Source organism: Uranotaenia lowii, chromosome 1, assembly GCF_029784155.1.
Source record: "Uranotaenia lowii strain MFRU-FL chromosome 1, ASM2978415v1, whole genome shotgun sequence".
Lineage (NCBI taxonomy): Eukaryota > Metazoa > Arthropoda > Insecta > Diptera > Culicidae > Uranotaenia > Uranotaenia lowii.
In genome coordinates, this window is record NC_073691.1 from 191,330,533 (window position 1) to 191,345,455 (window position 14,923).

At 36.7% G+C, this 14,923-nt stretch overlaps 2 protein-coding genes across 2 annotated transcripts in view; one reads left to right on the plus strand and one right to left on the minus strand.

Annotated features, from left to right (window-relative positions):
* Positions 1-149: 149 nt before the first annotated feature.
* Positions 150-2,279, minus strand: LOC129739483 (nucleoporin Ndc1-like). The gene is made up of 3 exons (XM_055730956.1): positions 2,141-2,279; positions 1,759-2,079; positions 150-1,698 (listed from the first exon to the last, which is right to left on the minus strand). The coding sequence occupies exons 2-3, from the start codon at positions 2,073-2,075 to the stop codon at positions 267-269; spliced, it is 1,749 nt and encodes a 582-aa protein (XP_055586931.1). The 5' UTR covers positions 2,076-2,079; positions 2,141-2,279; the 3' UTR covers positions 150-266.
* A 2,145-nt stretch (positions 2,280-4,424) lies between these two features.
* LOC129741529 (unconventional myosin-Ia-like) overlaps positions 4,425-14,923 on the plus strand; it is a 49,906-nt gene continuing 39,407 nt past the window's right edge. The window contains exons 1-3 of the mRNA XM_055733273.1: positions 4,425-5,230; positions 10,988-11,246; positions 11,311-11,426. Coding sequence (XP_055589248.1) covers positions 11,133-11,246; positions 11,311-11,426 — 230 coding nt within the window. The 5' untranslated portion in view covers positions 4,425-5,230; positions 10,988-11,132. The remainder of the gene's footprint in view (positions 5,231-10,987; positions 11,247-11,310; positions 11,427-14,923) is intronic.

Here is a 14,923-nt window from a genome sequence, read left to right on the forward strand (position 1 = left end):
CATAATCAATTGCCCAACCTTCTTCAAGATGACACTCCCGATTGGAACATTGAAATAAAATTAAAAAAAAAGCTCTTAAGTCTAAGCTTTTTAATACTCGGAATGATGGCAATGGCACTGTTTCGGATTACTACGTAACTCTGAGCATATTTTATATTCAAATTTTAATTTTATTCGCTAAGTCATAAGAAGTTAACTAAAAACATAAAGGAAAGAAAGAAAAATAGAAAAAAAAATCAAGCATACCTTACACTAGTCGGCCATTCTCAGATTTCCCTGTAGCTCACAAACCCTTGCAGAGCTTTAACGTCGTTCGGATCCAGCACAATATCATTCAGGTAGTCGGCAAAGGCATGAGCAATCCGGTAAAGGCTTCTCTTGGTCGCTGCCTTCAGGGCCACGTAGCGTCGATCCACTTTCTTCATATCCAGCTGGATGGAACCGACCTTGTCGACGACCTGTTTCAGCTGCAACAACGTTCGTATGATCAGTGGCAGATCGTTCTGAACCACCCCGAATTGGTCTTCGCGAATCGAATGAGCTGCCAGAGATCCTAGCGCTTGAGATATCCAGATCATTTGCTGCGATTGACTCGACAGAAGGTAGCAAGTTTTGGCAGCTTTAGGTTCTCCGAATAGATAGAAAATTCCAGGTATATTGCGAAGTGTTTGGCGCAATGAATCCAACTTTCGATCTATGGTTTTACAGATAACATCCGGTTGACTTGGAGGAATGGCGTTGTTAGGCGGTACAGTTGTAGATAAACTTCGAATTCCGAAGCTTTCGTTGTATTGTTTCATGAGTATTTTTTCGGCATCCATCGAAGCGGTGGGACGGAGTTTTGACACTTCAGGATGCACCTTGGGAGTGGCACCTTCCATTGATTTAGATAGTTCATTGGTGAACTCACGGATCAATCGAATACATTCGCCAGAAACGATTCGCCAATTGTACGGGTGACCTCCGGGAATGGATAATGCGTAGAGTCGAATTCGTCGAGATACGTCGCAACTGTCGGCAATAGTGAAAAGATCCAAAGCTGCCAGCTGCTGTACGATGGGAATTTTATCGCAAGCCAAGGCTTCCACCAGCGAGACCTCAGCATCATTGCTTATAGTAGATTTTTCAACTGGGAACGTCCGATATTCGGTCAGAAAAATGTGGAACAAGACCTGCATGAGATTCATATTGCTCAGAACTTGCGAGGACAAGATCCAGCAGTATACGACCAATCGGACATCAGACACGGTTGTGTAAAACGCTCCCAGGAAAGATTCCTCGGCTAGCACAGTTCCTTGGAAGAGTGCAGCAAGCTTGTACCGGAAATAGAGGCAACAGAAGGTGTAGAAGAAACTCACGTAAATCAACGTTGGAACGAAGGATTTGAACATCGAGTGGTACACGATGCTGTATAGGTTGGCTCTTATCTGCTGGTAACGTGGTTGTTGAATGACCGGAAAGCTAACAAAGGATGCTTTATCGTCCACTGTGCGGTTATTTTTCACGAAAAAGTAAACTCCTGCGAATGTCCCGCCCAACAAAAGGAACAGGAATTTTTCATTCAGTACCGATAATCCTTTGTCAGTGTTCAGGAAAAGCAACCGATAATCGTCCCGTAGGAACCTTGTGTATAACCATCCGGTCAGGAAGCCAATCACACAGTTAATCAGCAGCAAGACCGACTTTTGAATAAGGGTGCTGAAAAAATACGAAAACGTGAACAAAAAATGCGTGATTTTAATGAGAAGACTATAATACCGATACAGTAGCTGGAATCTCGTCGGACAGTAGCTGCTGGCCGAAAGATATGCCTTAGCTAGAAAAATGCCATGCACAATGACGGCACTAACGAGTGGCATTATCCAGAGCCAGGTCGAGAGCGAGAGGAGCAACCGGAAGGAGCCCAAAATCCAAACGACCGGATGAAGTAAACTAAAGTTGACTAGCAGCAGGAACACCGTTAACAGCAGATACTGGGCAGCGACGCTGTACAGGATGGCATAGATAAACCGCTCTACACAAATTTTGCGACATTCGAGATCCCGGGAGGAGACGGGCTCCATTGCTGCTGCCATATTCCTGTGAAAACAATTTCTAATGTTACCAAACGGGCTACCAGTTTTAACTATGTTTTACTTACCAGACAATCCGCAATCAGAAGTTAACGGTAACAATTTTCATCAACTAGAATACAAAAATTATTGAGAAAACCCCTTCAATTTTCCGAAATTCAATCCACACATGCCGGCGTTCGGTGTTCTGTCTGCGCGCAAACGTTTTTTGTTTGAATGAAACAAAAACAAACGCAATTTGCATTTTTGCGCGACCGTTGGAATGGTTCAACGCAGCCCTGCAGCAAACGCTTCAAAACGAACGACTTGATGAACATTTGTAGTGTTTCGGTGTTAGGGATATCGGTGGACATATAGCTCGTCGTTGGGATATTTTAAAATCAAAATTTGATGTACTTCTATTAAACGGAAAATTTAATTTAATAAAATTTAATTTTAATGTTATTACTTATTGAAATAGATTACCCGTTTTCCTAATATTAATTTCCAATATTAATTACCTTGACCTGATAAAAAGAGCTGTGCAAAAAGATTTTCGTTGACGAGCTTATAGTTATAGTAATTAGTTTAAACTCGTGTGTTATTAATCAACAATAAGATCGCTGCTCAAATCACTTGCTATTCCTATCTATTAAAGAATATAGAACAAAAGGGAATTATAAATCACATTTTACTGCATTGAAGTGTTCTCTGGATAGAATCGCAGGCGAATTTGGGTGATGGTTTTCTATATGAGTGCGAGTGGGATGCAGCTTTAATTTCACCCATCTTTTCACAGATCTTCCATCGCGCATAACAAAATAAGGCTATAAAATTTAAAAAAAAAACGTTTTAAATCATATTAATATTTATCGTATTCTTATTCTACTCTATTCTATATTTTTTATTTATAGAGGATTTTAACCAACTTGGCCATTCGCCCTCTGTATTATTATTGTTTCTACAAATTGAAATTTGCGTATAAGTTTGGCAATGCGCTTCGCTATGTATGGCGGATTCATGCGTTCAGGAACCTCAGGAACAGCAGCTATCACTAGGCTAAGTCATCGCTCATCGTTGAGTTGCTTTGAAATGCCTTGAAACTCGTCTTTTCGGATATGTTTTAAGGTTCATTATTAAAACCTTTATTTTTGACAAGTTATCGTATTCTGGATAACTTTAATAATTCACAACTCTATGATAAAATTATTTATCCGATTATAAAGAAACCTTAAGAAATTTAGTGATGGAACTGTCCGACAGGATGAAAATCCAAGAAAAAAAGAAAATTGGATTAGAAATGTACCAAAAATTAGCGTAAATGTGTGCATTATTATCTAGCTTCACTCACATAGATTAGAAAGTTGCCGTGCTGTGGGAACATCTTTCATGATTTGGACTTTTTTTGTCAGATTTCTTTTACCAGGCAAACAGTAATGAGATTAGAGTCGTTAATTGCGATGCGGATATGTATCCCCGTACAAGTGGATTAGTTTTCAATCAAATAGGATTAGTTTTCAATCAAATAGCACGCTTACTTAAAAGCATGCTTCCAAAAACTTCTATTTTATAAATAGGAATAGAACTTAAAAAGAAAAACCCCTATGAGAATGTCACTAGAACGACTCACATTTCTCAATTCTGTTTTATTAGCGATTCAGTTGTTTCCATTGTTCCAGTAACTAGTGTATCTTGTAAAGAATCTAAATTTAAAACCAAAATTAGATATTCTTTTTAATTAAGTGAAAATTACCTTCAATTTTAAAAAAAAACTAATAAGAATACATTTTTTGACTGATTAACAACTTAAAATAAGTATCTTTGAAAATTTATCATACTTTGGTTATTTTTCATATAGAACAATAAACAGACGTTGACTTCAGTGTTTAATCTGTGCAACTGGAATGTATGTATGATTTCGTTGTGTATCGCTTTTACGATATGTAGTGAAGTTCATACAGCATTAAAATTTCTATCATTTTGCGCTTTTTCTCAATATTTTCTACGAAGTTTAATGCTTCAAAGACTGATTTTTGAAAAGCTTTTCTGATAGGAAAGCTTGTTATGAAAAAGTTCTTAGAAAGTCAGGTCGTCGTGATCCGACCTTTGTTCACCAATCATGAATAAAATTGATCGAAACATTACATAAACAAATATATCCCTAGTAGATGTACGAACTGATTTGTTCGTCCATCCCTAAGTCTGGGAAATCCATGACGGACAGTTTTCTCACTGTCTCCTGTCAAATCCGTATTTTTCTTTTTCCAGATTTTCCCTACACACTCGCTCACCACCAACCAACACAATCGTAAAACGGGGAGGGAAAATCGAGAGAGAGTGCAGTAGCAAAAGTATTTGAAGAAAATTGGATAAGTTTGTCACACACGGAAAAACGAGCTCGCAGAGGAAAAATCATTGCTAGCGCCTGATTAGGGCGTCGATTGGTGCCAAAAGTATTCGGAAATTGTGCTCCCCGATCCGTGACATCCGGTATCGTTCGAGTTCGGTCGATTCGGTCGCGACAAGAGGCCTTTTAGCGCCAGGAAAATGTGACCCGTGCCTGATAAGTGCCAATTCTCAAAGGGTAGTTTTTCCAAGGGGTGGAATGCAAAAACTACCCCCACTACCACCACCATCACCTAACTTCGAGTTTTCATTCCTGCCTGATGATGATGGGAAGGATGTCACCATACCACGGTGAGTGAGTAGACAACGAGGACGACCGATTGTCTCTGTTTGGTTCCATTCCAGCACTCTTCTGCTGTGTGCTCGCTCTGTGTAGCAATAAATATCCTGCCTGAAGGAGAGGTGGAGCGAAAGTGGGGTCGATTGGTTGCATACCCATCGGGCGCTTTCTAACCTAGAAGAAAAAAATGTGTAAGCAATGTTACTAGCGAATTAATGTTTCCAACCCAGTAACCTAGAGAGGAAAAGATAAAAGTGCTTCAGATTCGAGCCTTTAAAAAAAACGAAAGAAAACAGAAGAAAGGAGTTCAAGTGCGTGTTCAAGGATTCGTTCGCAAAATTTGCCCTATTTAGCTTATCCGTAATCCAGTTTGTTCGTTCCTGTTCGGGTTCGCGTGTGTTGTGGATTGAAAATGTTTCCTATCGTCATCAAGGTTCAATTGAACTTTTGCTGAAAACATCCAGTATCCAGTAAATAAGCTGCATTTGAGGAGGTGAGCAAAACAAATGTTGTGCATTCTTACTAGCTTTTAATTTTTGAAGGAAAAATAGCTTTAAAATTTCCCTGTAGAAAAAAAAGATTTCATGAATAGGTATGATTTGGACGAGTTTGGGCTGATGGATCATAATTAACATTTTTTTGTATCAGTACATAAAATGATATATTTATTGAGTTGTAAAATGAATTAGAATTTTTAACATCGAATGTACTCAAATACTTTGTTTTGAGTCGTCATGATTATCAGGGGGAGGGTATAGTTAAAAAAAATGCAATTGAAAAATAGACACGAATACGAAGATTGCAAAATATTCCAGCTTCCACGGTTTGCTTTAGGTCCCTGAAGTTGTATGAATATTCTATGAAATTACCAATTTGATCGCGAAACTCGAAAGATTGTAAAATTTATCCCTTTAGATATTGCAACAATTTAGAAGAAAGTGCGTGGAGCGTGGAGCAATTATTTCAGATAAATTACATCTGACTTCAGTTGTCAGATGTTTCAAAAATTTATTGTTATAGACATCATTAAGATGTCGATCCCAATCAAGCACTTGAAAGATAGGCATCCTACTTAAAAACATTCAGTTAGGCTGATGTCATGCTGAAGCAACTAGCAACGCGACCTACAACGCAACGTTCACACGACTAACCAGCTCTCATTTGATCTCCATGGAAATCGCGCAGACCTGTCATACTGGTCGCTTTGTATAGCGCGACCAATCTGATGCCAATGTGTTTTGTAGCGCGACTAGTAGGAAATACAATAGGAATATTGTTTTTTCTCGATTTGAAGCAGTGATTCCGGGTTTTAAGCACAATAGTACGAAGATCTGTCCGAACTTGTGATAATAAACTAAAAAATATCTTAATCGGCGAGAAAATTTTCATGAATTCTTAGTTCCGGCAAAAAAAACAAGGAATTTTGTCGGTTCAAATTTTGGCATTCTTGCAATCCGGGTCGTGATTTGATGAGTTTTTGATGGCTCCCGAAAGAAAGGAGACGATTCAAAGCATTATCAGATGTAGAGAAGTGATGATTTGTAGGGAATTTCAAAGTGACAGGTCGCGCCAGCATGACATACCAACGCGTTGCAACGCAATCTTATTGGAACGTTGCGTTGCGTTGCGTTGCTAGTTGCTTCAGCATGACATCAGCCTTACACTATCGATGGAGTAACTTTTTTTCATTTGATTGCAATTGGACTTATTAACAAACAAAAGCGCCTCGACCGACAGCCTCGTCCAAACTCGGCTACTTGAACTGCGATTTCGGTTGGTGGAGCGGGCCATACTACACAAATTGGCTTGGGCAAATTCGATGATTCCACGGCGATTGTTTGATCTATGCTCGCCCACACACGATACAAACATATTTCTTTTTTTTTTTTTAATTTGCTTGTCCCGCTAGGGGACGGCTGAGACCATTATAATCAAACATATTTCACGCGAACACAAACGATTGCTGGCGAAAACAGCAACAGGAACAAAAAAAAACATCTCTGCCCCGGCTGGGAGGATGGTTTGTACAAAATATTTCGATCCCGACCGATTTTACTCAAACCGTTTGGGCACTCATTCAAGCAGTGCAATACACGATGCAAACCGTGTTCACAGCGACAAAATTTCATCGAATTTCATCGCATTTGTACAAATGTTGTGTAGTCTGTGGTCCGCTTCAATTGCAAATATCAATTTATTCTTTTGTAACGAAAATTTATACGAGAATGGCACAAATTTTAAAGAAAAACACGTTTTGAAATGAAAATGAATTCTGATTTCATTTTTAATGGGTTGCACGACCTCTTATATATTATGTTACGAAGTTTGTTTGTCCTTTAAAGATTGCATTATGTTTTTTTCTTATTTTTTATCACTGAATGCAGTGTTTTCAGATTTCACGGGAACACAACCTCCTTGTTGATAAACGCCCTAAAGCTAGAATTCATCAATAATCGACTCAAAACACAAGGAACATTAAAATGGAAGAAATAGAAGGAAATTGAAATAATCGCTTTTGTATTTTTCAATGAAAACTCAATAGAATATTCGACCGAAAATTCGTATGGCCGAATAGTTGAAAAGGTCAATATTCGGTTATCGGCCGTTCGCCGAATACCACTATTCGGTACATCTCTAAAATGGATTAATAATCGCATTGCTAGTAGAAAAATAATTGAATGATAAAAAGTGAAAAAAAAATTAACAAAATGACACATATTGAAAAAGGACAAAAATCACACAAACGTAAAAAATGACAAAAATAACAAAAATGAGCAAATATTGAAAATTACAAACAAAAAAATAAAAATTATGAAAATGATAAAAATGAAAAAAACATCTCAAAAATCTCGTAACACTTTAGAAGATTCGTTGAATGAATTTCATAGCAGTGAGATGTTGAAAATTGTAATCCCTAATTTTATTAAATACCTACCAAATAATAGAGAGAGAATAATATATCATTTATTTTATTTGTTCTATAAATAATTTGTTATATGAAGAGTCAAAGCCTTTTAAATACAAGCACGGTTGTAACAATTGTATTTCGAATTATTTATTTATTTATTTATTTAATAGTTTTATTTAAACAATTAATACTTAAAAAGGAATTATTTTATAAAAATTAATTTTAATTTTAACTGATTCATATACAAGTGAAATCAATCATTTCAGTGTATTGATCAATTTAATGAAAGTTGGAAAAAAATTGAAAGAACTGTGAAACTGTACACATTTTATATTTATTTTTCAAATTGAAGTTTCTTAATAATTTTCAAATTTTTTAAAATTTCTTTAAAATTTGAGATGCAACAAAAAGAGAATTGATTTTTTATTTACAAACTTGCTGATCCCGCATGAACTTCGTTTCGCATTAACTTTTGAAATGTGATGAACTCCAATTTTTTCAAAAACCCGAAGTGGGGAATAAATAAAATTTAAGGCATTTTAAACAAAAATTTGATACATTCTTCAAAAAATCAAACAGTTGAAAGAGCGAAAGCCAAACTGTCGAAGATGGAAGTAATGTGGTAATATCACTTGTTGTTTAAGATTTTTTTTCAAATGTTTGATCTAAATTTTTTTCGATTTTTTGATTTTATGCAAGCCAACTTTTGTTCAATTTTTTTTTCCAATTTATTGTAAATTTGAATTAATTTTCATTACAACCTCCCCCCTCCCCCCTCCTCGTGATATTTAAACTCCAAATGACAAAAGATAGATTTCAAATTTGTTCCGGCCATATAAAAAAAAGATGACACCTGCTTTACTTGAAAATTTTGTTACTCACAACACGATTTTGTTTTCATATTAGTAAGAAAATAACATTCCAGGGAAAAATAAAAAAATGCAGAAATCTTCAGACAAATTTTGCAGTGTTTCATAATATCAGATAAAATCCCACGTTTTTTTCAATTTTATCCAGGAAATTTGAAAAAAAATCATTTATTTGAACAAATGCAAAATATTTAGAAAACGAAATAAAAAATTTGCAAAAATCTGATGACTTAAGATCCGACAACTTAAAGTGAATTGAGAGAATATTTTCAGGTAACAGTATAACATCAAATCAACCACTTAAAATTGTTGAAAACAAAGTTGATGTTGAGATTTTGTAATCTTTTTTGTCCTTTTTATCGAAAAAAAAACAATGAAAGGCATTAGGATCAGTTCGTGTACTTTTGACAAAAATGAACAATCTTGAATTTTTGCTTGAAAACTTAAATTCTACCACATTTTTACATACACGAGTGCCTCCAAAACCACTGATTTATGCAATCAAACAGAAAAAAAAAGGTCGATTTTTTTTTAAGTTTTATATAAAACACATTATCATCCTTGTGATACCCGTGTCTACGGTTTTAAAATCAATTAAAAATGAAAAGTATGAAAATGTTCAAAAATCATCAAAAGAGGATAAAAGATTTTCAACAAAGATGTTTGGTTTTAAAATCTAGGTGAATTGTTTAAAATTTGGACTTAAGTGTAAGAAGTAAGTCTAATTTATTTCCTAGTCCCAAATATTTGTTCATGAAGTTCTCACACTAGCTTAGCTCAAAAAATAAATGAAGTGTCCGTTAAAATATGTCATTTTATACTTAATAATTTATAATAAATTAAAGTGGGGTTTTCAAAAAGAGCAAGTCAAACACTGAAACACGTCTGTTTCATTTGGAAGCCAGAATCAAAGAGACTGGTCCGTTTAATCTTTATATTTAACAAAGCCTCGCCAGCGAGGTTAACATGTCGATTGGGTAAACAGAGTGGTATCGGACCTGCATCTCGAAGAATTCAACTAGCTAATCACTACAATAAATAACTAAATTTTCAAAAAAAAGCGGAAACATTTTTTCCAGAATAAAACCCCATAAATGCTCTTTACTTCAGATGATCCTGAACATGAAAGATGAAAGATTGATTTTTTTAATGTAAATAAACCGTCCTTAACATTTATAGACTCTACAATAGATGGCCCCAAATTTGTATGGGAAATTTCAAGCTTGTGAAATGTTATGTGCTGCAGGTTTAAATTGATGCTAGGCCTAGTAGAAGGTCTCATGCCAAATTTGGACCAGATCGGATCAAGGGAAGAGGTCGCTCAACGAGCCTAAAGTCTGTATGGCATATTGGGATATTTTGTTCGGGAAGAACATGAAAATCCAGTTTTTCATGAATAACTTTGGTCCCCTTTGGTCGATTTCTTTTGAAAACGGTTTTTCTTTAAGCCTTAGTTATGACAAATATTTCATCCGAAGACTGCATTTCGATTCGACTTATGATAACAACGTTATTAGACTTCAAAAATGGGGTAACTTTTTCAGGGTGATATTCCTCACTATCACTGCTGCGTTAAAATGTTCGAAGCAGTGTCTCTTATTAATAGTGATGAACATAACCTTTTAAAAAGATATCTATTTTTTAAGCTTAATAATGATGGCATCTCTAGACTATTGCCAAATCGTCCAAATAAAAGCTTTATTAGAGTTTAAATGAAGCATAGAACACGTGTTGGCTTTTTTGAAGTTTAATGCTATATTCCTAAAGAAGTTGCACTGACTGAAAATGTCATCATCCGCCTTCTCTAAATACGATAGGCAAAATGAATGTTTGCAAACCTATCAAATATCCGTTGAAATTGAAAAACTCCCGAGTGTCGTAACATCGTCGTCAAACCGTGCACCGGAATAATCGTTAAATAAACCAACCTCAGGTCCCAGACGGCACAGCATCCGCCAAACAATAGTGGCAGAAGGAAGCTGGCTTTACTAATTCCCTTTGTGAATCCTTTTATTTTATTTCGCTTTTCTTCGCCACGACATCTGGAAAATTGTAGGCCCCAAAGACACTCGAGCCGTTTGGCAAGCATGTTCTGCTCTACCTTCTTGTTCAGAAGAGCTCTGGAAAGCCACTCCGGTTCGTTCTTTGATAAATGACTTGAACACAGAACAGCGTCATCTTGAGAAACGAAGAAAATTCTCACCACCCGCACTCCCAAGCCGAAGAAAGGGGAAAATGAAAAATTTATGCCGATTCTTATCAGCGCCCTTCCTGATATACCTACATATGAAGATATACCTAACTTTCGTTTCGATCAGAAAGCATTGGGGATGCTCTCTCGGTCGGATGTCTGTCTATTCGAAATCTTATGGCGGATTTGTTTCCTTGAGAAAAAAACACTATACCTATACCAATTTAAAATGTAGATAGTAATTCATGCAGAATGACTTTTCTTCTTCTGTCTGTATTGCAGGAAGCACGATGTAAGCTGGAAGCGAGAAACTCCTACCGGATTTATCGATACTATACACTACAACGAGGACTAGTGGAAAGACACTAGCAAAATACTACAACAGAATTTACTCGCAAAAGTAAAAAAACGACAAAACTAGTCAAACATGATGATGATGGAACAGGAAATCGGAAGCTGGGACTCGGTTTTGCTGGAAAACCTTTCCGAGGACAGTTTCATTACCAATCTTCATCAGCGCTACAAACGGGATTTGATTTATGTGAGTATTTAGTGCACTGTATCGGTTTTACTTTATTTGAACAAATGATTTTTCTTCTTTTTAGACCTACATTGGCACATTTCTGGTGGCTCTCAATCCGTACAAACCGTTGGCAATCTATACGCCGGATCTGGTGCGGAAGTATGCCAACAAGAGCCTTTTCCAGCTACCACCGCACATGTAAGTTTAAATAATACCACCTTTAACATTCAAGGGAATTAAAAAAAGGTGTTTTCAAAAGTTTAAACCAACAATCTGCTAAGGGAAGTCTTCCTTTATTTTTTTTTTCAACCTTCTCCTAGTACGAGGATTTGGATTTCGACCCGTGCCGTGTTTTGATACCACATGTGTGACACGGAGAAAATGCACCTTGGACCACTTTTTTTCGCACTTTCAATGAATGAAAATTAGGTCTAAATTAATCAACATTTTCTGTGCTCATACAATTTAGGCGAAGATATTTGATATGCAAGTTAGAGCTTCTTTTGATCTTTATTAGCAGATAGCTGTCAAACTCCTTCAGGCCACTGATATCTGACTCAAATCTTAATTAATTTCAATGTTGTAATTTGGCTAGTTATTAAGTGCCTTGTGATAATCAAATGACTTGAGAGTAATCTAAACAACACATTCAGTATCTATGTGTTTTATCTTCTATGTGGTTTATCTATAGGTGGGGACAGACTCGGTAGGCTGTGGCCGTCGATGACGGACGTGTTTAACTTTTGAAGAAAATTTTCGAGACCGTTCAAATTCCAGTTCAAACCTAGTTAAAGTGTTCCTGAAGTTAATTTCAAGTCAAAACCAAAGGTTTTCCGGTATCAGCCCTAAAAGACGTAGAAATTTTCAAGAGGTCTCAAACCCTCATTTCAGAAGTTTATTTACCAAAACGCTACGAACCTATGATTCTTGGACTGGAATCATCTGGCATCAAGCTGACAGCGGACATTGTTAAAGCCAAGATTCTTCAAGATGTGAAGGTGTGCGATTCACAATCTGGCTCAAGTGAAGAAGCATTTTATTCGAACCCGAAAGCGCAGAAGGGCGGTGAGAAATCGTCGATAAAATGTTACCGTTGCAACAAAATGGACCATTATGCGTCCGAATGCAAGCAGCAAGGTGAGAGGAAAAGATCCACGAAATCGGGGCGAGACGGAAAGCAAAGCGGACATGCAGCATTCTTCGCTGCGTACAACACAGTGGAGATGTGCCCACAAACCGAAGAAGAGCGGAACGCCATGAGCAACGTACCTTTCCGGGAACTAGTAGGAGGTCTTCAGTTTTTGGTACAAGGTACTCGACCCGATATCGTTTATGCTACGAATGCTGTTAGTCACTTTAGTAGTAATCCAGGGAAAGCACATTGGACGGCTGCAAAACGTATCCTGAGGTACCTAAAGCACACGAAAGAAATGAAACTGATCTATTCGAAGAAAGCTGATCGAAGGTTCTAGGCTACAGCGATGCAGACTGGGCAAACGATCCTGATTCAAGACGATCTATCACCGGATTCGTTTTCCTTCAATCCGGCGGACCGATAACATGGAGCTGTAGAAAACAAACCACGGTGGCGTTGTCAACGACCGAAGCGGAATACATGGCGGTTTCTGCTGCTACACAGGAAGCGATCTGGTGGAAGGGAATGCGGAAAGAGCTGTTTGGAGATTCAGACCCGGTGACAATCTACTGCGATAACAAGAGTACCACCTGCCTTGCCGAAAATGAAGTTGGATATTCACAGCGAAGTAAACATATAGACATCCGACATCATTTTGTGCGGGAGAAAGTTGCTGACAAATCTCTCAAGCTGGAACATATTGGATCCAAACATCAAACGGCGGACCTGTTGACCAAATCTCTACCATTGGCCACTTTCGAAACCGGAAGACAAGCACTTGGTATACAATAGTCACGGTTAAGGGGGGATGTTGGAATAGTAACCATTGACTTACATAGTTCTTAATAAACTCATTCTGTTATCAACCCTCAACCCAACCAGTCTATTATATCAGTCCTGTCTTCCTGGAATGTTGTCGGCCACTCATACTAATCGGGGATGAACCTTCGGAGTCATGTAGGGTAAAACTGTACAAAACGCACCAGCTAAGCATAATTGCTATTTATAGCGATACCATTCATTTAAGAACTAAATTGAAAGTTGACGGGGATTCAGGGATGAAATTTACGTATTATCGAAAAGAAAAAATATGATAAAAACTCGATTTTGACTATGTTTTTGCAAAAAAACTAAAACAGCCAGAAAACAAACCGCGGGGTAGAATGCCAAAACTAGTGGACAGAACGCACCAAACAGGAAGGGTGGTAAGAAATAGAACAATGATTATACGGAATGTAATTATTGAAACACCAAATGTTTAATTACATGTTCATCGTATTTTTTTAAACTACCATTCTTTGGCTAAAAATCATTTAGTATTGCTAAACTCATCGAAAATTTCGCTTTTCAAAATACACTTTTTAATATCCTCATTTATAAAACGCCTTCAAGTAGGCAACGAAATACAACAAAATATTTATAGTCTTCCGAAAGTGCACATGAGTGGTAAAACGATAAGCTGTAGTTTGGTCAGATTGCGCAAGCTGTTTTACCATAAAACCTTATATGTTACTTATGAAAAATTACAAGTTTCACGCTGATTCCATTAATTCCTCTGTTTCTAAGAACTAAAGTAGATTTTGTGAACTTTTTATCTATTGAATGATGAAAAAGCTTGTTTGCTACAATAAAAATGAAGAAAAACATCATTCGAAGCCGTAAGTTAGTGTATATTTGAAAAAGAATGACATGGGCCATCTTACCCCGCTGGTGCGTCTTGTACAGTTTTCCCCTATTGATGTTTGGTATCCGCCATCCGGAAATCGTTAAAGCTAAGTATTCTCATATTTTATGTATAATCAGTTGATCAAAACTTGTAAGTTTAATTTAAATACTTAAATGTTGTCAATGTTAAAAAATATTCACAAATATTCGTGCCACATTAATAATGCCGCAAAAAAAAACATTTCGTAATTTTGATAAAATGATTTTCAATGTTTATATTAACCGCAGCGCACTAAATTGGACTGCGCACTCATGACTGCGGATAACTGCGACTGCAAAACATTGCATGAAGTCCAATTTTCAATGAAAGAGATAATTAGTGGTATGAATAAGGTTTAGCAATTGCTTCGGCAGCTTTTACTTAGCTCGAAATCAAGCAAAGCAAAAGACCAAAGCATTTGCTTAGTTTGGTATGAATAAACATTTGCTTAGCGGATGTGTACTAAAGTCTTAGAACATAGCTTTTGCTTCGAAAAATAGAGCTATCCAACCAGCAGAATCTGAAGTTTTCTAAAGTTAAATGAAAGAAAACGATCAGAACATTGAAAAGTACGGCTAAAATAGCCATGAAGTCGACGGTGCGGATGGTGGGTGTAAGAACGACCGGAAAGTTTTTGGTTAATGCGTGCTCGTATGTTGATGTTTAAAGAAAAATGAATACATATTCGAATATAGTCAAACAACAAATGGCCTAACTTTAACATTTATCATAGCTCTCCCACACGTATTCGGATCGGGATAATCCGATGTATAAAAAATAGGCAATAGGCACGCATCTTAATTTAAATTTTTTTTCAAATCTTAGGATTATAAGAAAAAATCATATAAATATGGA